Here is a 27,601-nt window from a genome sequence, read left to right on the forward strand (position 1 = left end):
TAGAGTCCTCAAAAAGAACAGATCATCCATTGTTCGATGATGAGTCCACTGATTCTTAAGAAGATATTCTCATCGCCCAAAAAAGGGTTGGAAAATGCCCAATAGAGTCCATCCCCAAATAATCATCTCAAAATAGAGGGAAAACAGAAACCATAAAGTTTGGCCCTGAAGAGAAGGTGAGGTTTGTCGCTTTCAAAGGGAAGTTGGTTGCTTATGGTTGCACTGTAATGTTATCTCTGTGTTTGAAACTCAAAAACTTCTCTCTCTATTTGCTACTGTTGGTGACACTAATTATGAAGAGTTCGTGCATATATTTTATGTAAATCTGTTTGTGAATGATAAAGATAATTTAGAATTTATGGTTTGGGGAACTCGTATTATTCTTCATGCTTACCAGTTTGAGAAAATCTTTGCAACAAAGTTTGTTGGGTATAGTTTATTTGTGCAACATTCTTAGCCTGCTAATTTTGAAGTGTTGTTTGAGGAAGCAAAAAGTGTGTTGTCTGAAAACCCACATTGGTCCAAAAAATTTGAAATTTGAACATCGTGTACTAGCCCACATTATTGCTACCACTTTGCTATCCTGTACTGGTTCACTTAGAACCATGTCTCTTCGAGATGTGTTTGTCCTATACTGTCTGGTGAACGGGAAGGCTATTAATTGGTTTTCTTGGGTGCGTCAGTACATGCTTGAAAGCATCAGGGGTGTTTCGTCTTCTACTAACAGTTTGCCTTATGGTTTATTTATCTCTCACATCTTGCAAGTTATGAAAGTGGATCTGTCTCTCTATGCCCCTAAAACCATCTCTAACACATATGACAAGATTGTCTTTGCCATGATGGGATATATCTTAGTTGAGAGAACCTGTTTCAAGAAAGACAAAGCACCAGAATCCACTCCTCAACAGGATACTGGAGGGATTAAATCTGAAGCCAGCAAATCCTCTTCCTTAGATCAGTTACTACTAATGCAGCAAAATATTATAGGTATTAAGGAATTGCTAACCTCTATGCAGGAACATGTGGACAAGATCAGGGAAGTAACCAAGGAAACTAGAAAAAATATGGCTAGGCTAAGGATCACTCTCCAAGCCACAAAGAGGCAAGGAATCGAGGCTATGCAGGATGTAATTGAGAAGCTGACTAAAGTCGCCAAGGAGATTGATGCTTCTTATGATAGTTTATGCACCAAAGTGATCAACATCTTGAAATATTTCTTTGGAAGAAATTAAGTGTCTGGCTGTTTAGACAATCTTTTTATTTTGTTTTGTGATTGGATGTTAAAACTTTTTCTTTTCGTTGTGTCTGGATGGACATATAAATTGATTATGCCCGGCATAACTGCTAGTTGTATATATATATTTTTTGCCTACTTAACTAGTACTATTATTAGCTATTGTTCTCTTTTTTCTCTTTTTGATTGATGTCAAAGAGGAAGAAGAAAAGGAGTATAAAGACAGGGGGAGCAATAAACAAGGACCAACAGAGCTCAAAGCCAGGGGGAGCAGAAGTACACTTGTAAAAGGAAGTATCCCCTAAATTAGTCAAATTCTTTTTGGATTATTGTCATCATTAAAAAGGGGGAGATTGTTAAGTTTTAAAATTTTAATAATGATCAATAATCAAAAGATCCTTGACTAATGACATCTCATTCTGTGTAGATTCGCAACCGCATTAATGAATGGAAAGAAAATCCTATGAGAAAATCAAAGGAACCCAGCGGCTATGTATTTAGAACTGTGCATCAAATGAAAAGAGAATCAATCAATCAAAGAATAAGGAAGGAAAGTCAATTAATTAGACTTGCTAAAGATTCTCAAGCGCGCAAGAAAGGAAAGAGAACTAATCAAAGCTGGAGAGCAAATCAAGGACAATCTGCGGAAGCTCTAATCAAGGATAATTGGAGGAACCAATTCTTCAAGTTAAGAATGAATCTAGCCACACTTCTCAAGCTAGATTGATGAGGCTACCCTTGGTGTCACTCTTAAATACCTACGCCTACAAGGAAATACCTCCAATCATTGTTGTTATGTGATCCCAGAAAATAAGGAACCAGAAGACTCATCAAGCATATAAAAGAAGAAGTAGAAGGGCAAAGAAGATTACGCAACTTCACATCTGTTTCTACACATTTCTAGTTCTTAGTACAAACACTGTATTCGTGAGTCTACAAGTATCGCAAAAAATAGGAAGAGTTAGAAAAATAAAACTAGAGTTGTGTCAACACTTGAAAGAAACTTTGTTGTTGTATACTGTTGGTGGTGAACGTACTAAAACCATCACTGTTGTAAAACTTACTAAAGATTTAAGAAAACTCTTATCACCCAAGGGAACTAGTTCAGTACCGGTGAACTGGATGTAGGTACCACACCGGTACTGAACTAGTATAAAAACGGTTGTGCCTCCTTTACTTTTATGTTTGCTCAATTTATTTCTGCTGCGATTAATTCCTGTGTGAAGTCTAATCGACTAATTTCTCTCATAGTCAACTAAGTTTTATAAATCAGCTACAATTCAACCATTTTTGTACTTTCAAAATATAGATATATAAAAGATTTATAGTTTATATTATAAGATGATTATCCAAAATTATATAAAGAGGCTACAACCTATACGTTCAACTAAAGCTTTATGTAAAGAAAAATAAACTTTGAACTTAACTCAAGCATAAATATAACATTTCTGATATTGTGTAAAGAAACTACCTTGAAGTAATATGAAACATATCATATAAATGGCTACATACTAGGATGCCAATCATGTAAATGTGACGGTTTCTGGTAGATCAAAAGACTCTATGGACTGTTTATAAGCAAATAACGAGATGATCAAAGTTTGAGTTAAAATTAACAGATTGCATTTAGCCATTCCATAGACATGGATTCAGAGAAAAGCTAGTCTTATATTGCTACTTTTTGGACGTGTGACTTGTTATATTCTAGTATAAAGGAAGTTTTTATCGTCGGCTCAGCTAAACTTTTATTAAATTGTATATAGTGACGCAACCTAGTCAAACTTGAATGATGCATATAATTTATAGGAAGACCTTTTTTCATCAGTAGGATTAGTTATAGTGCCAGAGCAAGGAACAATTTTGGTGGGAGAGTGACAGTTATCTATATGTTCTCCCCACCCCGCCACACACCCCACACCCTTTTTTTTTTAGGGTTTGAAAGTTTTGAAAGAAAGAAGGGATATTTAAATGGATTGAAAATTGATAAGATGAATTTCACATCATGGAAGGAGGTCTTCTTGGACGTCATGTCATGTGGTCTCGAAATTTTGAGTCTAATTTTACGTAAATATTTGTCCCGCTCGACTTATTAACAAATCAAACAATTGTAATTTTAAAGTAAAGTATTATCTAAGCATGATTAAGTAATAAATAAGTATATAAAAATAACATTTATCTTGTATTTAGTAGTTTAATATAAATACTCAATATTTTACCCTCATGGTCTCATTGTATGTAGGAAAACCAAAGATTGAAAAAAATTGGGATAGGAAGGAGACCCATAGAAACAGAGGGAATGACGACCTTAACTGATTGATGAGACTAAGGAAGGCCAAAAAGAATCGTCCTCTATCGATTATATTCAATGAATCTGTCATTTTATTAGTTGTCAATTGTCACCTCTATTCTATGTAAACAGACAAACTAGAGAATTTTGGAGTACCATTTTTAGGCCAAAAACAGATGTCCTTCAGCCTTCTTATTCTCTTATCGACACCCTTTTTTAATTATTATTTATGTAATGCCTTCAACCTTTTCTTGAATTATTATCAGATCTAATTGTGATAAGTTATTGCATAGTGCAGATTTATAAGATGGTGCAAAATATATATTTTACTTTGTTTGCTTTATTTTTCAACAGACACTCTTATGTTACCTGCAAGTATTTGATTATATTGGGAGTGACGACATTTGATACTTTTTTTCGACTGACAGTTGCATGAAAAATATCATTTAGTTTTCCTTTCAATTAATTAGGATGTAATAAAGAAAACCTAACTGAGCAGTTATCTTCTAATTTTATAATAGAAATCCTCCATTTTGCAAAAATTCTGTTGCTGATACAGTAGGTCAGTAGCGTTTGCTGTACCTCTTGGGACAAAAATCAAATGAACTTATCCACTACAAAATTGGAATTTGACTGGACTTAACATTTGTGAATCGCTTCCATATTTCTTTTCAAAATGTAGCATAATAAATAGACTATATCAATGCCAATGTTTTTTTTTTTTTAAATTTCATAAGAGAAACGAACAAAATGATTTGACAGCCTTTACCTTTAGTAAACCAGGTATTTTAACTATTAGGAATATCGAGCATAAATTGTATTTGATTTTTAAGTTTACAAATATATGCCACCCCTATATCGTTTTGCTCCCTTTTAAAACAAGAGTCTAAAAGAAAAAAAGAATATAGGGGTGACATATATTTGTGTAAATATAGGGTGATTGGTAGGAATAGCCTCGTAATGGGCTGATCTTAGCCGAATGTCCACCAAATCGGCAGTATTTAGAAAATAGCCCCCAACTCGCACACAGTTATTGCTCTTTAGTAACAGGTTGGTAGAGTTTACACTATATTTACTCTAACTATCTGTTAAATTATTCATCAAAGTCTACCATATTGGTATGACTTTGCTCTTCGGGCATTTTGTTACCGAATTGGAAGAGTTTATTCAATATTAACTGCCTATATGTTAAGTATTCATCAAAGTCTACCCCCGATTGACATGATTTTTTTGTATCTTTTTAATAAAGTGTTCTTCGAATTTACAATTTCAATTGCAATCAGACCATCCCAAATCTGCTCCAAATGATCTTAATTTGAAACAAAGTTTTTAAATATAGCAGCACAAATAATCCCAAGTTACTAATTTAGTCAAATAATATTGAATTAAAAAGACTCACATTGTCTTTTTCATCACTTTCTAAGGTCCAACAATAATTTTTTTTTTTTAGCTTTTAACGTAAATTACAAATCAATGTTTGAATTAAAAAAATTAAGCATAAATTATCAATATTTAAACGATTTTAACAATAATTGATCGTTAGCCTTATATTTTTCACCAACAAACAAAAATTTCTGGTTTTAATATTGAAAAACTATGGTGCTCAAGTAAAAAAAACGGGAACATTTTGCTAAGAAGTAAAAACCAGGGACATTCCGCCCCGTAGGCTGACATATTGTCCTGCAATTTTATGGTAAAGTAAGAATCCGAAGCCAACTCATCAGCTCTTTTCGGAAGTTGACTCCAAGGCCCAAGGTAAAACGACCCAACTTTCAAACTTGTATTTGAGCCCAATATGCAATAAGGCTTAAGCCCATTTCACCGATCCATCTTTTAAGAATAGGAATTTTTACATTCCTATGCCATATAGGAAATTATATTACCCTGAATGATTAAGGTTTGATATAATTATATTTAGTATATCTAATTACCAATTATATACTATCAGTGATTTTTAAGGGTATTAATTACACTCCTAATTTAATGGTACCGTATATTCCTTCTAATACCACTCCCTCCATGTTTCTCTTTCCAATTCCACACCTTCACCCACGTTTCCCTCCCCCACACATGATTTATGTATCAAATCCCATTATTTCTTCTATAGCCAAGGCATTGTCGGCACCTCTGCAATCTTGTCCCAATGTTTTTGTGCCCGGGGAAGATGAGCACAAGCCTGGTCGATTTGATGGTTATGATTTTGGGTTCCTTCAGTAATATAAGAGGAAAGGAAAAGAGAGCAGCAATTCCACCATTGACAGCCATTAAAAAGCTTTGAATTCAAATTTGGGTTTTCAAAAATCATTATTTGTTTGGATTGGGGGTTGTTGTAAATAATTAGGAATATGGTTTGGAGTTTATATCTCAATTTTGAGGGGTTTTGTTGAAGATTATACTTGGTTTTGGCTGAATTTCAGATTGAAACTCGAAGAAGAAGAAGAAGAAGAAGAAGAAGAAGAAGAAGAAGAAGAAGAAGAAGAAGAAGACATGACATACATTATATTGCAGCAACTCATCAGCAATTGAAGAAGAGGCGTGAATTTGTATAATAGGTTGAATGTGAGAAATGAATCAAATAAGACTCACAATGGTTTGTTTTCTACATTTAATCTACAACAAAACTACATATCATTTGAAAAATTAATATGAAAATACAGAATTTCAATGTTTCTACAAATTATCTAAAAAAAATTCTACAAACTGTTCATAATAGAATTTATCTTTATTTTCATGCATGTTCGTCTGGAACACTAAAGTTACTTGATATGCCAACATCTCCCGTTATAGAGGAATACAACTTATCTACAATTTTCTACAATTTTCACACATTATTTCCACCTAGTTAAATATAACTACAATAACATAAAATTTGAGCTTTGTGTTTTTGTGTTAAAAGTTTTGATGGGAGCTTGTTATTCCACTTCGTCTGTTTTGGAGCTAACTTGTGCAGATGAGAAGATGTTTTTTAAGTTATATGTATTGCTATACCTTTAAATTCAAGAAAGTATGGTTGTATTGTATTTAAAGAGGCGTGAATTTGTAGAATAGGTTGAATGTGAGGAATGAGTCAAATAAGACTCACAATGGCTTGTTTTCTACATTTATTCTACAATAAAACTGCATATCATTTGAAAATTAATATGAAAATACAGATTTCAACGTTTCTACAAATTTTCTACAAACTGTTCATAACAGAATTTATCTTTATTTTCATGCATGTTCGTCTGGAACACTAAAGTTACTTGATATGCCAATATCTCCCGTTATAGAGGAATACAAGTTATCTACAATTTTCTATAACTTTCACACATTATTTCCACCCAGTGAAATACAATTACGATAACATAAAACTTACATACAAATTTTATACAAAATTTATAAAATATGTCTTTTGTATATTTTGTATCCGATTTATACATAGTAAAAATAATTTTCATACAACTAATTATATATTATACAACTTATCTACAAAGTTTACATTATTTCTACTAAGTTATATACAACTACAATATAATACCACTTAAATATAATTTTTATACAATATTGTTCAATTTTCATACAATAGTTAAATCAATAAAAGAAAAATAAATAAACAACAGAATATAATTTTTCTACAATTTGTCTACTATTTGTCTACTATTTATCTACAATTTTTCTACAATTTCTGCAATATAATGTATGTCATGTCTTCTCCTTCTTCTTCTTCGAGTTTCAATCCGAAATTCAGTCAAAACCAAGTCTAATCTTCTCCAAAACTGCTCAAAATTGAGATATAAACTTCAAACCATATTCCTAATTATTTGCAACAACACCCAATCCAAACATATAATGATTTTTGAAAACCCAAATTTGAATTCAAAGTTTCAAAGCTTTTTAATGGCTGTCAATGGTGGAATTGCTGTTCTCTTTTCCTTTGCTTTGTATTACTGAAATTTGGACACAATTGCGTTTGATGTAGAAGAATTGTAGAAGATTTAGTCGTTTTTGATTTGTGAAATCAGAAAAATGTTTGAAACACAGTGTATCGAAAAACAGAGACGCTAAATTTGAAACGAAACTGACGAAGAAGATTAATGAGTGTGATTTGCGTTGTGGGAGATCTGGAAGAATATTTAATCCCCCAATTTTAGCGCGCCTAAATAAGGAAGCCTACAGCTACAATGATTCCTTATTTAATGAATTGTCTATATTTTGTAGAAATACTATTAGCAAGAAGGGTAATATGCAAACTATGAACATATTTGGTAATATAGTTTCTTATATGGTATAGGAACGAAAACTTTCCTTAAGAATATATCGTACAAATGACATCATGTCAGCCACTCTAAAAGGCTGCTATTTAGGAATTAGTCATTATGTCATGAATTTCAGTTTTTCAATTCAATTTTTCAGGACAAAAATATCTTGAATTGTCTTTAAGTTAAGATTTTTAGTTTAAAATTCAGGACAAAAATAAGTGTTAGCTAATCTCTAAATGGCAGTAAATAAACTTACACTTTTCCCATTGGAACAACTCCACTTGATCAAAAAACATATTTTAAGCACCTCCCCCGGAGCATGATCCTCAACTGCACTGACAAGGATTACATATCATATGTTAAGCCTTTTATTGTCTGACATGTTAATTAATGACATGTGTAATCAAAATTAATTTTAATTAATGGTTGGTCAGTGCACCATAAACGTCGTTAGTGCCTATGAGCCTCATATGGGCCTCGATGAGGAGGTTAAACGATGCTTTTGGGAGGGGTTGGATGAGATTATACATCAGGTACCACCTAATGAGAAGTTATTCATAGGAGGGGATTTCAATGGTCATATTGGGTCGAATGCAGGTGTGTATGACGAAGTGCATGGAGGCTTCGGTTTTGGGGAGAGGAACGAAGGAGGAACCTCGTTACTGGACTTCGCTAAGTCTTTTGGGTTGGTGGTTGCTAACTCTTGCTTTTCGAAGAGGGAGGGGCATTTGGTTACTTTTCAAAATGCGGTGGCGAAGACTCAAATTGACTATCTCCTACTCAGGAGGCGTGACAGAGGCTTGTGCAAGGACTGCAAGGTGATTCCAGGTGAGATACTTGTGACGCGACATAGGCTCTTGGTGATGGACGTTGGTATTATGGTGAAGAGGAGGAAAATGTCGGGTCGAGGAAGACCGAGAATCAGGTGGAGAGCCTTAACTAAGGACAAAGCTCAAGAGTTGGAAGGGCGGCTGTCGGTTATGGGAGCTTGGAGGAGCAGTGGTGACGCGAACTCTATGTGGTCAACGACAGCAAACTGTATAAGAGAGGCTGCGAGAGAGGTGTTAGGGGTCTCAACAGGTGTCTCCGGCAGGCACAAAGGAGAATAGTGGTGGAATGAAGTTGTACAAGGTAAAGTGGAAGCCAAAAAGGAGGTGTACCGGGCGTTAGGGGGGAGCATAGGCGATGGGGAGAGGCGAGCGTGCATGGAGAGGTATAAGGTAGCTAGGAAGGAAGCGAAGATGGCGGTCACGGAGGCTAAGACTGCGGCTTATAGTCGTATGTACGAGGAACTAGGGGAAAAAAGAGGGGAGAATAAGTTATTTAGGCTGGCCAAGCTGAGAGAGAGGAAAACTCGAGATTTAGACCGAGTGAGATGCATCAAGGACGACGATGGGAGAGTATTGATGGAAGATTCCCAGATTAAGAGGAGATGGAAGACTTACTTTCAGAAACTTCTTAATGAAGTAGGGGATCGGGATATTGTGATCGGTGAATTGGAGCATTCCAAGAGTCACGCTGACTCTGGGTACTACAGGCGCATCAAGGTTGAGGAGGTCGTGGGAGCTATGAGTATGATGAGTAGGGGCAAAGCGACCGGGCCTGACGAGATTCCGGTAGAATTTTGGAAGTGTGTGGGGAAAATAGGTTTGGAGTGGTTGACTAGGTTGTTGAATGTTATTTTTAAGGCGAAGAGGATGCCAGATGAGTGGAGGTGGAGTACGGTGGTCCCACTGTATAAGAACAAAGGTGATATCCAGAGCTGTAACAATTATAGGGGTATCAAATTACTAAGTCATACTATGAAAGTATGAGAGAGGGTAGTTGAAGCAAGGTTGAGGATGACGGTATCCGTCTCCGACAACCAATTTGGTTTCATGCTGGGTCGTTCTACTACAGAAGCTATACACCTTGTTAGGAGGTTGGTTGAACAGTACAGAGATAAGAAGAAAGACGTGCACATGGTGTTTATTAACCTAGAAAAAGCGTATGACAAAGCTCCTAGAGAAGTTCTCTGGAGAAGCTTGAAGGCAAAAGGCGTGTCGGTTCCCTACATTATGGCGATTAAGGACATGTATGATGGGGCAAGGACTCGGGTTAGGACAGTGGGAGGCGACTCTAAAGATTTTCCGGTTGTTATGGGGTTACACCAAGGTTCTGCGCTCAGTCCGTTCCTATTCGCCCTGGTGATGGATGTGTTAACACATCACATTCAAGGGGATGTGCCATGGTGCATGCTATTTGCTGACGACATAGTTCTAATTGATGAGACGGGAACCGGTGTTAACGGGAAGCTGGAGGTTTGGAGACAAGCTCTTGAATCTAAGGGTTTCAAGCTTAGCAGGACAAAGACGGAATACCTGGAGTGTAAGTTCAGCGCTGAGCAGAGGGAAGTGAGCGTGGATGTGAGGCTTGAATCACAGGTCATCCAAAGTAGAGACAGCTTCAAGTACCTTGGGTCCGTTATCCAGGGGGGAGGGGAGATCGACGAGGATGTTACACACCGTATCGGGGTAGGATGGATGAAGTGGAGGTTAGCATCTGGAGTATTGTGTGACAAAAGAGTGCCACTGACACTCAAAGGTAAGTTCTATAAAGCGATGGTTAGGCCGGTCATGATGTATGGGGCTGAGTGTTGGCCGGTTAAGAAATCACATATCCAGAAGATGAAGGTAGCAGAAATGAGGATGTTAAGGTGGATGTGCGGGCATAGTAGAATGGATAAGATTAGGAATGGTGATATTCGAGAGAAGGTGTGCGTGACTCCCATTGATGACAAGATGCGGGAAGCAAGGCTCAGGTGGTTCGGGCACGTTCAGAGGAGAAGCTCAGATGCTCCGGTAAGGAGGTGTGAACGGCTGGTTGTGGAGGGCTCGAGAAGAGGTAGAGGGCGGCCTAAGAAGTATTGGGGGGAGGTGATTAGGCAGGATATGGCGATGCTTCAGATTTCCGAGGACATGGCACTTGATAGGAATATGTGGAGGTCGAGTATTAAGGTTGTAGGCTAGGAGGTAGCTGAGTATTGTCTTATGTCATAACTTTGGGGGACTAGTTTGGTAAGGATACTATTTTGATTTTGCTTGGTATCATTCCTCTTGATTTCATGTTGTTCTTATTTTTCATATATATATATATATATATATATATATATATATATATATATATATATATATATATATATATATATATATAATGTATTTCTTTCATATTGTTTCTGTGGTGTTACTAATATTATTTTCTTTTGTCCTTTTGTCTTATTGAGTCGAGGGTCTTTCGGAAACAGTCTCTCTATTCCTTCGGGGTAGGGGTAAGGTCTGCGTACACACTACCCTCCCCAGACCTCACTAGTGAGATTACACTGGGTTGTTGTTGTTATTGTATCTTTCTCTTCTTCTCCACCTCTGTCAAAACTATTCCATGGTGAACCAAAGCACCACCAAAAGGTCCTTAACCACCAGCTTCGCCTACCACCACCACAAGCTCCAGCTATAAATATTAATTAGACCTATCACCAGAAAAGAAAAAAAAATCAAAAATCAAACGCAACAAACTTTACAGACTCCAACTAATAAAATTCCAATGTCAAACTCATTTTCAACGGCGCCAGCAAAATTGGAAAATTCCTCCAATTTTCATACTTTGACTTAGTGATTTTAGTTAAAAACATGTTGTAACCTCAGAATTTTCTCTTTTACTCCAAAAATCAACCCCAATAGACATTAATCCCTCCCATATTTTTTTCCAAAATTCTCTCTAAAATAACTCAAATCAGTAGACAAAAATTTATCAAATCGAAAATCATCAGAGCCATCACTGCTAACAATGAATCAACCTCAATTCCACTAATTGTTGCTATCACCACGTGAATAGGTTGCAAACAACCCTAGCAATTACAACCCAAGACAACTTCATCAATACCCCTTCATAATTTATGGTTTGATACATAATCCTCATAAGATTTGTAGAAAAACGAAAAAATAAATGGTGATGATGATGACCAGGAAAGCTTTGAACGAGAAAGAGAAGAAATTAAAAGAAGAAGATGCTGATAAGAGGGAGGGGGTGGGTTGGTAGGAAAAGGACGGGAAAAACTAAGGAGCTTTCTTTTTTCTTATTAATAATTTGGTCCTTTTTTTTAATTTATTTTTACTTATTTTAGTATTTTTTGTTATAATCATCAAACTAGTATTAGAATCCGTGGATAATTTGATAGAATATTGATCTTATAAAATTATAATTTAATATATAATATTATTTTATTATTTAATATAGTGTACTGAAATATTACAAAATTAACGTATACACATTATATAGTAATTAAATAAATTATTTGTTCTTTATTTATTCTTTATTATTTTTCATAAGCAAATGAACTTTTATTTATCTTAACTCAAATATTTATATCTATAAATTTGAGGAATCAAATTATTTTCTATATCAAAAAATATATCTGTAGTATTTTATAAATGTAGAATATCATATTAGGAAGAAATTACTTCCCAATTTGAATTCGCAGTTTTCTTCTTCTTATTATTTTCTTTTTTATTTTAGAATAATTTTAAAACTACAAATTTATTAACTCAAGGAGAGTAACTAATTATTAACTACACATAATATATTATTTAAATTTTTTAAAACTAAAATTAAAATTTAAAAAATTAATTATTACCTAACTTAACTAACTTTGTCCCAAATTGCCATATGTCTTATTGTGAGGTTGCCACTTAGCTTAATATGGAGGCTTTTTTTTCTCTCCTTTCAATAATATATAGATATAGATTAACAACACATAATGCATAATTTAAATTATTTAAAATTAAAATTAAAGTTCAAAAAACTAATTATTATCTAGCCTAAGTAACTTTGTCCTAAATTGCCAAGTGACCTATTATGAGGTGACCACTTGGTTTAATGTGGAGCCTTTTTCCTCTCATTTTAATATATAGATTTTACTATTTTGTCATAAATTTACTGATATGTTTAATAATTGTTATTTTTCATTATTTGCCATAAGCAAATGAACTTTTATTTTATCTCAACTCAAATATTTCTATCTATAAATTTGAAATAATATTTTTATCTTTAAATTCAAAATCAAATTATTTCGTATATCAAAAAATATATCTGTAGCAAATTATTTTCTATATAAAAAATATATTTGTAGTATTTTATAGATATAGACTACCATATTAGGAAGAAATTACTCCTCAATTTAAATTCACAGGTTTTTTCTTCTAATTTATTTTCATTTTTTATTTTAGAATAATTTTAGAACTACAAATTTGTTAACTCAAAGAGAGCAATTAATTATTAACAACACATTATGCATAAAATTAAAATTCAAAAAACTAATTATTATCTAACCTAACTAACTTTGTGCTAAATTGCCAAGTGGCCTGTTGTGAGGTTGCCACTTGGCTTAATGTGGAAGCTTTTTCCTCTCTTTTTAATAATATATAGATATAGAAATCTAGAGGAAAATTTTAAAAGTGATATACTTTTATCTTCAATTTTTTTCTCAATTAAAATATTTTTATATTTGATTTCAAATTCGTAATTTTCTATATTGATTCTATTTTTTTTTATCTTTTACTATTAGAATTTTTGTATCCAAATTCAAATTATTTAATTTTAATTCAGATTTTCTTGTATTTCACTTTAATATATTTATTACATTCATTTTACTATGAAATTTGACATAACTATTTTGTCTAGTATTTAATCTAATAATAGGAAAAAAAATGCATATGCTCATATTTTATAATTCGCCAAATTCTTAAGTTTTTTTTTCCATCCTTGAAGTTTATTTTCCAATTCAAAAGCTTGAATTTTGATTTGTTTAGTTTTTCAATTCAAAAGTTTAGATAAGATTTGAGTTTATTTGGTCTAACAAAATAAATAGAGAGAATAAATTAAGATTATTATTATTACAATTACTATTATAATAGCAATATGTAGTTTTTTTCTCTCCTTTCAATAATATATAGATATAGATTAACAACACATAATGTATAATTTAAATTATTTAAAATTAAAATTAAAGTTCAAAAAACTAATTATTATCTAGCCTAAGTAACTTTGTCCTAAATTGCCAAGTGACCTATTATGAGGTGACCACTTGGTTTAATGTGGAGCCTTTTTCCTCTCATTTTAATATATAGATTTTACTATTTTGTCATAAATTTACTGATATTTTTAATAATTGTTATTTTTCATTATTTGCCATAAGCAAATGAACTTTTATTTTATCTCAACTCAAATATTTCTATCTATAAATTTGAAATAATATTTTTATCTTTAAATTCAAAATCAAATTATTTCGTATATCAAAAAATATATCTGTAGCAAATTATTTTCTATATAAAAAATATATTTGTAGTATTTTATAGATATAGACTACCATATTAGGAAGAAATTACTCCTCAATTTAAATTCACAGTTTTTTTCTTCTAATTTATTTTCATTTTTTATTTTAGAATAATTTTAGAACTACAAATTTGTTAACTCAAAGAGAGCAATTAATTATTAACAACACATTATGCATAAAATTAAAATTCAAAAAACTAATTATTATCTAGCCTAACTAACTTTGTGCTAAATTGCCAAGTGGCCTGTTGTGAGGTTGCCACTTGGCTTAATGTGGAAGCTTTTTCCTCTCTTTTTAATAATATATAGATATAGAAATCTAGAGGAAAATTTTAAAAGTGATATACTTTTATCTTCAATTTTTTTCTCAATTAAAATATTTTTATATTTGATTTCAAATTCGTAATTTTCTATATTGATTCTATTTTTTTTTATCTTTTACTATTAGAATTTTTGTATCCAAATTCAAATTATTTAATTTTAATTCAGATTTTCTTGTATTTCACTTTAATATATTTATTACATTCATTTTACTATGAAATTTGACATAACTATTTTGTCTAGTATTTAATCTAATAATAGGAAAAAAAATGCATATGCTCATATTTTATAATTCGCCAAATTCTTAAGTTTTTTTTTCCCATCCTTGAAGTTTATTTTCCAATTCAAAAGCTTGAATTTTGATTTGTTTAGTTTTTCAATTCAAAAGTTTAGATAAGATTTGAGTTTATTTGGTCTAACAAAATAAATAGAGAGAATAAATTAAGATTATTATTATTACAATTACTATTATAATAGCAATATGTAGTTATTTCAAGCTTCTCCTTTATTTTTTAATATAGAATATTGAGTTGTAAATTTATTTTTAAATTCTCTTTATCTATTTTTATGTGTGTAATTATTCGATAACTTTCTTTATTAGATCCCTGAATTCGAGGCAAAATTTAAACGTGATATACTTTTACTTTCAAAGGAAAAAAGGTTTTTCAATTCAATTTTTTTTATCTTTCATTTAAAATTCATTAGTTTCTATATTAGTTCTATTTTCTATATTTTATTAATTGGAATTAATTTTTTTATCCAAATTTAAATTATTTAATTTTAATTCAAATTTTCTTATCTTTTAATTTAATATATTTATTACATTTATTTTACAATGTAAAACTTGATTTGAACTACTTCAGAAAAGATGTGGATTTTGATTAAAGATTACTTGCGTTAGCCAAAAGTCAATTTTTTTTTTATCCAATTTCAAATTGTTTAATTCTAATTCAGATTTTCTTATATTTCAATTTCATATATTTTATTACATTATTTTACTATGAAATTTTATATAATTATTTTTCTATTGTTTAATAATAGACAAAAAAGTGCATATGCTCGTACTTAATTATTCACCAAAATCTCAAGGTTTTTTTTTTCATCCTTAAAGTTTTTTTTTCCCATTTCAAAAGCTTGGATAAGAATTGATTTGTTTTGTTTTTTAATTCAAAAGCTTGGATATATAAGATTTGAGTTTATTTGGTCTAACAAAATAAATAGAGAGAAGATATATAGATTTTATAACTACATTTATTATATCCGAGAATTTAGACGCAAAATTTAAAAGTGATATATTTTTATCTTTAATTGTTTTTAATCCAAATTCGAATTATTTAATTTTAATTCAAGCTTTCTTATCGTTCAATTTAATAGCTATTGGGTAAATCTTTGTCTTACAACCTTTACATATTTTATTTTATAACTTTTTTCATATGATATTTGGCAGAAAAAGATAAATTTAGACTATATAAATTAGTTGAATAAAGTTCTGATACATAATACATAACCAACGGAATACTTTTACATAACACATTCATTACCTCATAAAACAATTTTTTTTTTTCCTGTAAAAAATATAAATTTTTCTTTGTGTTCAACTATAATAGAAACTCCCAAATAATGTCTTTCTTTGTTCTGGTTTACAAATGCAAGGTTTTCACTGTTTCTTGCTTTGGTCATAGATAGACTGTGCCTACTACATAAAAGAGCTGTGTCTGCTAAGAAAGATTTTGGAGGCAGAAAAGACTAAAGAAATCAAAACAGAGCCGCGAGGTGGAACTAAAATGGAAACAATTTTAATTCCATTAATCATTAAAGGGAAGAAAGTATGTGTGAGAATGTAAATCAAAATTTGAATTAATTTATTTCCATTTTGCTTTCATTAATTAATCATTTCTTTTGTTCTAAGTTTGCCAAGTGGCTTCTTAATAGCTAGCAAACTTTATTCCTTTAATATATATATATATATATATATATATATATATATATATATATATATATGATGCATGCTCTTTATGTCCGTGATAGACACGCATTTTAGCCACATCAGCACTGTGATCACCACATGTGCATGATCAGTGGTCAAAGGGGTTTATTAACTTACAAATATATGAGTTAGAAGTGTTCAAATGAGAAAAGTGTAAGTTTATTACCGGAATGACAAACCGGTGCAAGTTTAAATGGCTCGGAGGCTATTTTGCCTCTCTAAATAGCATCCTTGAGAATGGTTATCTGTGCACTTGCATATTCTTAGAAGAGTTAACCTAAATAGCCGCTAACTAAATCAGTTAAACTAAAAATAGCTTTTGAAGAATTAATTAGTATATAACGATGTGTATCGGCTAAGCAAAATAAATAATGAATTCCTCTGGCTACTTATGTAAAAATTCTCATTTTTGTTGTAATATTTCGTCTTGCTTAATTTTTTTTTTCGGGGTAAAAATCCACAAGTGAGGCATGATAATTAGACTTATGACTAAGGCAGTAACAATGTCCATACTTGGTTTATTATAAAACATATATAAAATTTGGGTAAAAAAATTTGGTTTCGTAAAAAAAAAAATTGTGTTATTTTTCTAAACTTTATGTGGTGCATCATGTTAAAATAAAATAAGTAATGTTTTGATTACTGTAACAGAAAAATGTTTGTAATAATGTCGCATAAATAGGAGCTCAAAGCATGTATGATTACAGTTTACGAGCTATGATATCAATGTTTAGGGAATAGCAACAATGACTTGAATTAGTGTGAAAATATGATCAATAATCAATCTAGTTATAATTCTTGGGAAGCCATTCAAAACTGTAATTGTATAATTAGAATTTGAACGTATAAGCTATACCGTTTCTACTGAAAATAAACAAATTAAAACAGAGTTTTCTAAAAAAAAAAAACCAAAGAGCAATATAGAGCAAATTCTCTTCTGTGTAAATGCAAAGGACTCGTTACGGAAACTAAATGAATTGTTTACCAAAATAAGGAAAAGAAAAAACTTTATTATTAATTAATTAAGATAAAATCAGAAATAAATCTTTTCCACCATAAATGGAATCCTTGGCTCCAATAGCAAATTCTTACGAGCTTTATCAATACTGGTGACAAATTAAAGAAACAAGTCCTTGGCTTAAATGCTACCGACGTCCGTACTAATAGCATTATGATAATTTTACTTAATAGGATATATAGTTCCCCTAAACCAAAGGCATTAATGTATTTAAAAATATTGTCATTGGATTTCTTGGCTAACTTGGTAAAATACATATGTTAGGTAAGTAATCAAGAAAAAGTCAAAATGAGATCATTCATATAAATCCAAAATTGGAAAATAATCCAAGAGAGAGGAAAGAAATTAAATTTAGCCAAAAAGGTACCTTATTTGTATCATTTACACATCAAACATTAAAAGCCTATGTCTTTTATATAATTGTTAATCTCATGAGAGAGCAGTGCAGTTGAAAGGGAAAAAAATGGTTTCATTGGCTTCTGCAAGTTTTAGTGTGTGCTTGTTTGTATTTTTGAGCATAGCTAATTCCCAATATTATAATTCACCACTTAAGTTCTTCAATGTTTTGGATTATGGTGCAGTTGCTGATGAGAAGAGAGATAATAGCCAGGTTTGTATTGGAAAAAGACATTAATTAGGCCCTACTCTCTTGTTTGTATCGATTGCAAAATGAAAATAATGTGACTATATGATAATGCACCAAATGATGTACATTACAAAGAGACGAATTCAAAATCTTAAGTTAGTGGCAGAATGAGTGTGTATATAAGTATTTATAATTTTTTTCTTGCAGATGTATACGTAGTTCAATTAAAAGCGACCGATTCAGTTAAACACAGATCCACCTCTTAATTTTTTTAATTTGTTTTGTGTTTTTCAGGCATTTTTAAAGGCATGGGAAGATGCTTGTCAATGGAGAGGAAGGAGTATGGTTTTAATTCCATATGGAACCTACATGTTGAGATCAGTTTCATTTGAGGGTCCATGTAGGAGTTTAATGAGATTTGTAATAAAGGGGGTTCTCAAAGCTCCCACAAGTCCATCATTGTTCAACACAAATACTTGGATTGGTTTTCGTTACATAAATGGGCTAGTTGTTAAAGGTGGTGGCTATTTGGATGGTCAAGGTGCTTCTGCTTGGCCATATAACGATTGTTCCAAGAACCCCCATTGCATGCCTCTTCCTGTGGTAAGTTTTCCACGGTAAAATGTTTATTTGCACTTAATGTTTACACCAAATCATATTAAATTATTACTGTTAAGTGATATAATCAGTTGAAAATGCATATAATTAACTATGGTTAAGTGCTTAAAGTTCACATGGAAAACACTTGTGGACGATCATTTTACAATAAAGATTCTTTTTTCTTTGCATTTTTCAAAGAGTGGGGATGTTGTTTTTGAGTGAAAATTATTATAATATAGAGTTTTCAGTCTTCACATTTCATGTTTTGGAAGGAATTGAGAGTATATTAAGTAAATCTTTTAGTTCCCTGAATTGTGTCTACTCATATATCAAATGGTATTTAGTAATACTTGTGTAGTGTGAAGTCATTAATTCGCATACTTTTTTCTCCTTAAATTTAGTTTACTTTGTTAGGACTTAGGACTAAGATCTTGCAATTGAGATTCTACATAATCCCACTACAACTTGATTATGTTTCTTATTACGAAAGAGTTTTTTTAGGTAAGGTGGTAAAATTAACATATTATTACATGATTATGTTTCTTAATTCGAAAGTGTTTAGGTAAGGTAGTAAATTACTAGTACTAGAATTTTCACAGGGTATATATGGACTTACCATATCAGAGGAACATTTTATTGACCAAGACTACCTTTTTCCAAAATAGGGACTAGAGTTGACTTCGGTGGTTACGAGAGATTTTCTTCACTTTGTCATATAACTCTATTCCCACAAAAGGGTCAATCACCCCTGCACTATTCGATGACCAAACCCACCCGTAAAGAAAAGTTTAAAAAATAGAAATAATAACACCTCTTCCAAATCCAAGAATTATCCTCCCCAAACGTCATTATGTGAATATGTATTGTTGTAATACCTCTTCGAAATAACTATTCAACAACAAATACTTCTAGTTTTTAGTAAATTTACCATTTTTATTTTGATGTTTCGTGTTTCTTTTTAATTAGACTTTGAGATTAGATTTCGTGACGAATTCAAGAATCCATCATTTGAGATCAATCAACAGCAAGAACTCCCACATAAACCTCTTTGCGTGCAACAACATAAACATCAGTTTCGTACGAATGACAGCTCCTGGGGACAGCCCCAACACCGACGGCATTCACATCGGAGCTTCAACGAACATTAGAATTTCAAGAACTGTTATTCAAACCGGGGACGACTGCATTTCCATGGTTACAGGCAGCCGAAACATCGACATTTCCGAAGTTACTTGTGGACCTGGTCATGGAATTAGCATTGGTAGTCTAGGAAAATCACCTGGAGAATTTGTTACAGGCATAAATGTGAGAAATTGCACATTTATTGATACTCAAAATGGGGCAAGGATCAAAACTTGGGCACCGTCTTTGTCAAGTGAGGCTTCTGATATATTTTTTGGTGACATTTACGTGCAAAATGTCAATAATCCAGTCCTCATTGATCAACAATACTGCCCATATCCTTCTTGCAGCAATCTGGTACGTGATGAGCACATTTTTATGACTGCTATTTAGGGATTAGCCATTACTTATTTTGTCCTTAAAGTTTAAACTAAAAATCTTAACTTCAACACTTTGTATACTAAAAAATTAAACTGAAAAACTAAAATTCAGGACACACTGACTAATTTCTAAATAACAATCTTCTAGAATGACTACCTAATGTCATTTCTACAATTTGTTAACACTTCTTTTTTACATAGTGAATTGAATTATTGAAGTATCTTTGTTAATGTTGTGTAGGGACAGGACAATTCTAAAGTACAAATAAGCAATGTGACATTCAGTAACATATGGGGAACATCAAGTTCAAAGGTTGCAGTCACTTTAAAATGTAGTAAATTGGTGCCCTGTAAGAATGTGCAGCTTAACAATATCAACTTGGCATACCACGGACGAGGAGGACCAGCCACGTCTTCGTGTTTAAATGTGATTGGTGCTTCATATGGGAAACAATCTCCTCCTAGTTGTTTATGATCAAATTGATTATTTTTGATTTCCTTAATCTTGTGGCAATTCCTCAATTTGTTCTAATGTAGTTCCGTTGGTGTTACTAGGCTAATATCTCAGGATGTATAAACTTGTTATTTAGGATGAAATCAATGCATTTCAGGATGTTCCATTTGAAAGTTCAGAGAGAAGCAGAAATCTGCTTTCTCAAAAGATAACTCTTGTTTTCGTAATTGGATGCTAATCGTGCAAGTTTCCACATATGGGATTGGTCTTTCCTTCAAAATTAGGAGGACGATTTAATTGATTCCCCCCCCCTTTTTTTTTTTCACAAAAGTCCACCATGATGGTGGGGTTTAGGTTATATTATAACCTTTAGATAATCAAAAAGGATAAGTACACGGAGGAGGACATAAACTATAGCCTCCAAAATATGATGGAGAATTATAGTACTCATTGTTGTGTACATCTGATCAATAAAATACTGCCTAGCTTTGGTGGTTATATACTTTACAATATTTGTACATCGAGCTTCACAAAAAGTTGGTATGAGCATAGTTGTAAAAACTATACAAACAACATCACTATCTAAGGTTAGCATCATTAATTACAAAACAGTTCTTCCTTGGTCTGAATCTGAAGTTTGGAATGCTCTGCTTATCCAATTTCATAATTGCCTTCACATAATAACTCGATTTCTCCCTTTTTCAACCATGTTTGCTAATTGATCGGCATCCATATTACCCTCTCTGAATGTATGGACAAAACAAAAATTACCAGTACTTGAGAGAAGAACAATATGATCTATGATATGTTGGATGTGCCAAGGAACCTTTATTTTGTTGTTAATCATGTCTACTATCAATTGGGAATCAGCTTCACCTATTACATTGGAGTATCGACTAGTAATGCACATTTTTATACCCTGAAGCATAGCTTTGGCCTCAACCATATTGTTACTACAAGTTCCATAATAATCAACAAATGCGGTAATGCAAGCACCTTGACTGTTTCTTAGTATTCCCCCTCCGCCGGAATTTCCTGGATTCCCTTTACTGCAACCATCCGTGTTTAATTTTGCCCATCCATCATCAGGTTTATACCACCTTACCAATTGGCTGGTAATGATCTGTCTAGTCATCTCCACTGCTATGCATAAAGCGTGCCAAGGATGAGGAAGAGTAACTTTGGGGAATTGAATATTTAAAAAGAAAGTCATATATTTAGACACTTGCTGAATTATAAACCTTTCGGACATGTGAATATTTTCAAATTTGGAAGCACACTTACTCTTCCAAATCTCATAACAGATAACTAATGGTAGGCATTGTAACAAAGCAACGTGGATTTTATTCTTTATTTTTGCTAGCCACCAACACATAAAATCTGTCTGATATTTTCCATTTTCAAGGTGATACCACAATATCTACCAAAGAATAGCCAAATTTGTGTAGCAATCTGGCTTTTGCAAAAGAGATGAGTGATAGTCCTCTCATTGTGATTAGTACAATAGGAGCACATGGATGGAACCATTCTACCAAATTTTTGAATTATTTCATCAATAGGAATTCTGGACCGAATCATCCTCAACATAAAAAATAAGATTTTAAAAGGAATTCTCTTGTGCCACATCATAGATGTAGTAAAAGATCTTGACCTTTGTTTTCTCATATTTTCCCATGCCGATTTACAGGTAAAGACTCTGCTTGAATCAACTGACCAAACTGGCAAATCTTCGCTACCCCCATAAATCTCAATCTCCAAAATATTGCTAATGAAACTATCGGAGAGGACTTCCTTAAGCTTGGTCACATTTCATCTTCCCTCTTTAATGAAGTTCAGGACCTTAGTATGTCTAGATGCATTAGGTAGTTGCCTGAGCTTAGCCAGAGCACCTCTGCCAGGCCAATTATCCCACCAAAACAACACATTTTCTTTGCCTATCTTTCATAAAATGAATTTTTCAGCATCTTCCTTTATATCCATGAGCCTTTTCCAGGTGTGAGATTGATCATATGACTACTTTCTAGCTATTGGATGTTTTCTTTTGCAGTACTTTGCCTCTAAAAAATTCTTTAGCAATCCCTTTTTGGTTCTAAAATTTCACCAAACTTTAGCTGAGAAGGCTCTAAAAGTGTCATGTAGAGACCTAAAACTAGCTCCTCCTTCAATGGTGGGATAGCATAAATGTGCCCATTAATCCAGTGCACTTTGTTTCTATCTTCAATCTTCCCCCAAAATAATTTAGAGATTATCCTCTCAATCTGGTATAAGACCATTTTGGGAGGATACAAGACATATAGAAGATGGAGTGGGAGAGATTGAAGAACATATTTTAATAGAACGGCTTTACCTCCAAAGGAAAGAAGTTTCCCTTGCCAACCTTGTAATCTTCTAGAGACTTTTGCCACCATGTTGTTGAAGTGGACAATTTTATTCCTTCCCAAGTAAATAGGATAACCTAAATATTGCACGGGGAATTGACAACGTGGAACACCAGTAATATTCTTGACTTCATTGACATTATCTTCATCAAGCTGTGGGGAGACATAGAATCCATATTTTTTTATTGACTTTCTGACTAGATATACATTCATATGCTCTTAGTATGTCAATCATCAAGCTGAGAGAAATTAAATCACCTGATAAAAATAGAATAGTATCATCTGCATAACACAAATGAGTGATAAATGAGCCATTCTTCTCTGCTGAGTATGAAATAAAACCACTCTCTGGGAGCATGTTTATCAATCTAGGTAGTAGCTCAGCTCCAATCACAAACAAGGAAGGGGATATTGAATGCCCTTGTTTGATCCCTCTGGAAGATTTAAAGAACCCATGTCTAGTTCCATTAAGGTTGATCGAGTACCATACATTATTGATCAACCTCCAAACTCTGTCAATCCAGATCCCATAGATGCCCATTTGTCTCATAATCTGGCATATGCACTCCCAATTCGCTATGTTATAAGCCTTGGCCATGTCTAGTTTCATGACTACATTACCAGTCTGTGGGGCTTGATTAATATTATGAACCATCTCCTAAGTTGGCAAAATATTTTATGTGATTGCCCTCCCTTTAGTAAATTCCGTCTGACATGGAGATACCAATTTCTGTATCAAAGGTCCCACTCTTTGGTTCATAATCTTTGAGATTATCTTGCAAGAGAAATTACTGAGACTGATAGGTCTCAACTCAGTGAATTGTTGTGGGCATATCACCTTGGGAATCATGATCAGACAAGTATGAGTAAATATTTTGGTAAAGAGGTTCTTAATAACTCTGATTAGTTCAACATTTACTTGGTTAAGGGCAACTCTATTAATATCAGAATTATCATTGATAGACTTTTATTCCAGATCTCCAACTTTCTCTTCTACCTCCTTTTTAGAGTTAAATATGTTCCCAACATAATTCCTTGACCACTCTGATAACTTCCTGCATGTATTTTTGAGTTTTAGATGAAACTTCCAGAATGACGATCCTTGCACATCCACGTTCCATGCTTGCTCCACTACTGACATAAAGTCAATTTCTTCAGTCAAGAAATCCATGAAGCTAAAATATTTTATAGAGTCTCTCATCTTAGATTTCATAGTGATTAGTAGAGGGAAGTGGTCAGATCCTGTTCTGATCAAGTGAGAAACCTGAGTGGAATCAAATAGGTTCAACCAATCATGATTTATCAATATTCTATCTAATCGCTGCCAAACTCTTTTGTTTGGACACCAACCAATGCACCAAGGAAAGCATCCAAAATCTCACAATCCATGATACACTGAATGAACGACAAACTTTTGGACATTCCATGTGGAGATCCTCCTTTCTTTTTTACTGGATCAATTATGCAATTAAAGTCTCCTATTACTAACCATGGAAGGTTGTATGAATCACTTAAAGTTCTAAGACTCTCCCATAAATCCTCTCTTAGTGATCATCACACTTTGCATATACAGAGGTCCAGAGTAGAGATAACCCATTAACTTTGATCTTGCCAGTAGCCCATTATTCATCCTCTTCGACAATTGTACAATCAAAATTATCTTCCCAAAAAATCCAAATTTGGCTATTACAGTTGGCAAAGGTATTTTTAAAACTAAGAATTCTTTTGAATTTGTCCAATTTATTAGCTTCATAGAAATGTTCACTCAAGGTAATAAATGACAGTTTTTCTAAAGTAATCAATTGCTTAAGTCTTTCAAGAGCACCATTGGATTTAATTCTTCTGATATTCCAATAGAGGAACTTAAAAATAATAACTTAATTAGATAAGATGTGACCCTATGAGACCCTTCCAAGCCTTTGGTTGTTTTGCTTACCCCCTTTAATCCCTCTGCCTCTTGATGAAGTTCTACCACATCTCTTGTTGCCCCTTCCTCTTCCTCTATTTGGTAGGTGCCCAATATTAGCCACCTCTCCATAATCTGTTGTTACATTAACTTCAACCATTGAATGGGAGGTAACTGCCTCCACCAATTTATCTGCATGTTCATCATTGTTGTCTTTCTCACTGTCCACACTAGCATATTCCTCACTTGTTTCTGAGCTTTCATCATCTACATAATCCATATCCCCTGAGTTGTGATACCCCATTTTAGAGGAGTTGGGGTGTTCCCGAATCGTAAGATCATCATCAACTTTCTTACTCTTGGTCTCAAGATCAGTTCCACAAATTAGCTTAAGATAGTTGCTGTCAGCGTCTCCTAAGACAATTTCATACACTGCTTCATTAATCTGAACTTGTGTATTTAATAGGTCACCATCATCTTCTGGAATAGATGAGGGTGCAATCTCTTCCTGTGTATGTTCTTGCGTTTGCTCATTCACTATATCAACTATTTTGGAATTTTTTGTTTCCTTTTCAATTTGCTTTGGTGCTATATGACGATTCACCAAATTTGCTTGTTTGTCTATATTCTCCTCCTCGACCATAATATTTTGTTTATTCCTCCTATTTCTCTTCTTCCTTTTATTGAAAGAATCTGGTTTTGGCTCCAAGTTAACCCTGCTGCAGTTCCCATTTTCCATCTGATATTTTGAGTGACCTTTTTCGTATCTTTATGAATGATCTCATCGCAAGCATGACCTTTTCCATTTCCTGGTACCTCCTCCAACGGTTGTTTTGTTAACTTCTAAAGGTCCCTAATAGTAATGCCAGTGTTTCCTTTTGGATTTTGATTGATTTGGTCAATTTGTTGTGTATTATTCTGTGCAAGTTCAATGTGTTGCTTGTGGTTTTTTGCACCTCTTCTGTCTTCCCCCCCTTTTACTGCTCACTGTTTGAAAATCCTCCTCATTTTTTTGTTTCCTTTTCTTTACTAGTGATTTTCTCCTTTTGGGCTTTGATTCTCTCGGCTCTTGCCTTATTTCTACACTGAGTTTCCATATGACCTTGTAGTTTACATTATAAGCAATAAATTGATACCTTTTCATATTCGATATCGAGCGATCTGCCATATTCCTCACCATCAAGTTTATTAAAATCAAGCCAAATATGATGACCCAAAAGGTCATCACTTATTTTAGAAATAAATTCTGTATTCCGAAGCCTTAAAAACCTCTTTTTGTTCCACCTCAATTTTGCGTGCCCAGTTCGGGCGCGTATTCGAAAAGCCATTATGCGAAAACCTATGAAAAATGATAAATTTTATCTTTAAAATAAATTTAAGTTGACTTCAGTCAACATTTTGGGTAAACGAATCCGGACCCGTAACTTGACGGTCTCGAAGGGTCCGTAGGAAAATATGGGACTTAGGTGTATGCCCAGAATCGAATTCCGAGGTCCCAAGCCAGAGAAATGAATTTTTAAAGAAAAGTATTTTCTGGAATATATATAAGTTTTTGGAAGTGAAATGTGTTTGGAATTTGATGGTATCGGGCCAGTATTTTAGTTTCGGAGCCCGGTATAAGTCTTATATGTGATTTACGTTGGGCCTGTAAAATTTGGTAAGAAACGGAGGTCATATGACGTGATTCAGAACTTTAGTTGTAAAATTTGAAACTTTGAAAGTTCTTGAAATTTTCCTTGATTTTGATGCTAAATTCATAGTTGTTGATATTATTTTGGTGATTTGATTGCACGAGCAAGTACGTATGATATTTTAGTTTAGTGTGCATGTTTGGTTTGGAGCCCCGAGGGCTCGGGTGAGTTTCGGATAGCCACGGAGTGAAATTTGCACTTAAGAATTGCTGGTATGTTGCAGGTCTGCAGGCTTGCAAATTCAAGATCGCAAATGCGAGAGAAGGCCTTGGCAGGTCTGATCGCAAATGCGATTATTTCTTCGCAAATGCGAAGAGGCCCAAAAATCCCCATTGTCGCAAATGCGGCTCTCCCATCGCAAGTGCGAGTTTGCAATTGCGAACAGTGATCGCAAATGCGAGATTAGCAGGTTCTGAAGGGTTCGCCATTGCGAACTCTGGTCGCAATTGCGACATTTGCGACCTGCAAATTCATGACTTAGCCGGAAATCTTTCATTTTTCAAACCCTTTCAAAACATAAACTTTCTTGGGCGATTTTCTAAAGAAAAGTTCTTCACCAAATCTATTGTAAGTCATTTCTAACTCAATTTCTTCAATCTTTAACATCTTTTCACATGATTTCAACTCAAAATCAAGGGTTTTCATGGGGGAAATTGGGTGTTTTAGGTAGAAACTAGGTTTATCAAATTTGGGGTATTTGGACCTCGATTTGAGGTCCGATTTTAAAACAAATTATATATTTGGGTTCATTGGGGAATGGGTAATCGAGTTTTGGTTCGAACCTCGGGTTTTGACCACGTGGGCTCGGGATCAATTTTTGACTTTTTTGGGGAAAACATTGAAAAACTTATTTTCATGCATTAGAATTGATTCGTTTATCATTTATTGATATAATTAAGTAACTTGTGGCTAGATACAAGCGAATTGGTGGTAGAATCAAGAGGTAAAGCGATAGTTGAGACTTGAATTGTGTTCGTGGCATCAAGGTAAGTGTTTGGTCTAACCTTAGCTTGAGGGATTAGGAGTTGTGTCC

The 27,601-nt window shown here is 33.2% G+C and overlaps 4 protein-coding genes across 4 annotated transcripts; 3 read left to right on the forward strand and 1 right to left on the reverse strand.

Moving 5' to 3' along the window:
- Positions 1 to 8,181: 8,181 nt before the first annotated feature.
- LOC107779330 (uncharacterized) lies at positions 8,182 to 8,868 on the forward strand. Its single transcript, XM_075223926.1, has 2 exons — positions 8,182 to 8,444; positions 8,544 to 8,868. Exons 1-2 carry the CDS (start codon positions 8,182 to 8,184, stop codon positions 8,866 to 8,868), a joined length of 588 nt encoding a protein of 195 aa, XP_075080027.1.
- Positions 8,869 to 17,914: 9,046 nt separating this feature from the next.
- On the forward strand, positions 17,915 to 18,859 carry LOC142165355 (exopolygalacturonase-like). Its single transcript, XM_075223927.1, has 3 exons — positions 17,915 to 18,061; positions 18,332 to 18,640; positions 18,836 to 18,859. Exons 1-3 carry the CDS (start codon positions 17,915 to 17,917, stop codon positions 18,857 to 18,859), a joined length of 480 nt encoding a protein of 159 aa, XP_075080028.1.
- Positions 18,860 to 19,332: 473 nt separating this feature from the next.
- On the forward strand, positions 19,333 to 20,736 carry LOC107779331 (exopolygalacturonase-like). The gene is made up of 2 exons (XM_016599736.2): positions 19,333 to 20,116; positions 20,381 to 20,736. Exons 1-2 carry the CDS (start codon positions 19,721 to 19,723, stop codon positions 20,612 to 20,614), a joined length of 630 nt encoding a protein of 209 aa, XP_016455222.1. The 5' UTR covers positions 19,333 to 19,720; the 3' UTR covers positions 20,615 to 20,736.
- Positions 20,737 to 22,662: 1,926 nt separating this feature from the next.
- LOC142165356 (uncharacterized) lies at positions 22,663 to 23,569 on the reverse strand. Its single transcript, XM_075223928.1, has 2 exons — positions 23,230 to 23,569; positions 22,663 to 23,168 (listed from the first exon to the last, which is right to left on the reverse strand). The coding sequence occupies exons 1-2, from the start codon at positions 23,567 to 23,569 to the stop codon at positions 22,663 to 22,665; spliced, it is 846 nt and encodes a 281-aa protein (XP_075080029.1).
- Positions 23,570 to 27,601: the final 4,032 nt, after the last annotated feature.

Source organism: Nicotiana tabacum, chromosome 10 (assembly GCF_000715075.1).
Source record: "Nicotiana tabacum cultivar K326 chromosome 10, ASM71507v2, whole genome shotgun sequence".
Lineage (NCBI taxonomy): Eukaryota > Viridiplantae > Streptophyta > Magnoliopsida > Solanales > Solanaceae > Nicotiana > Nicotiana tabacum.

Coding starts and splice junctions, on each gene's coding strand:
- LOC107779330 (XM_075223926.1), top strand. CDS start 8,182: ATGGTTGGTCAGTGCACCATAAACGTCGTTAGTGCCTATGAGCCTCAT. Junction 8,445..8,543: donor GACTTCGCTAAGTCTTTTGG/GTTGGTGGTTGC, acceptor TCTCCTACTCAG/GAGGCGTGACAGAGGCTTGT.
- LOC107779331 (XM_016599736.2), top strand. CDS start 19,721: ATGACAGCTCCTGGGGACAGCCCCAACACCGACGGCATTCACATCGGA. Junction 20,117..20,380: donor ATCCTTCTTGCAGCAATCTG/GTACGTGATGAG, acceptor AATGTTGTGTAG/GGACAGGACAATTCTAAAGT.
- LOC142165355 (XM_075223927.1), top strand. CDS start 17,915: ATGGTTTCATTGGCTTCTGCAAGTTTTAGTGTGTGCTTGTTTGTATTT. Junction 18,062..18,331: donor AGAAGAGAGATAATAGCCAG/GTTTGTATTGGA, acceptor TGTGTTTTTCAG/GCATTTTTAAAGGCATGGGA. Junction 18,641..18,835: donor ATTGCATGCCTCTTCCTGTG/GTAAGTTTTCCA, acceptor CATTTTTCAAAG/AGTGGGGATGTTGTTTTTGA.
- LOC142165356 (XM_075223928.1), bottom strand. CDS start 23,569: ATGGCCAAGGCTTATAACATAGCGAATTGGGAGTGCATATGCCAGATT. Junction 23,169..23,229: donor TACTATTCTATTTTTATCAG/GTGATTTAATTT, acceptor ATGTATATCTAG/TCAGAAAGTCAATAAAAAAA.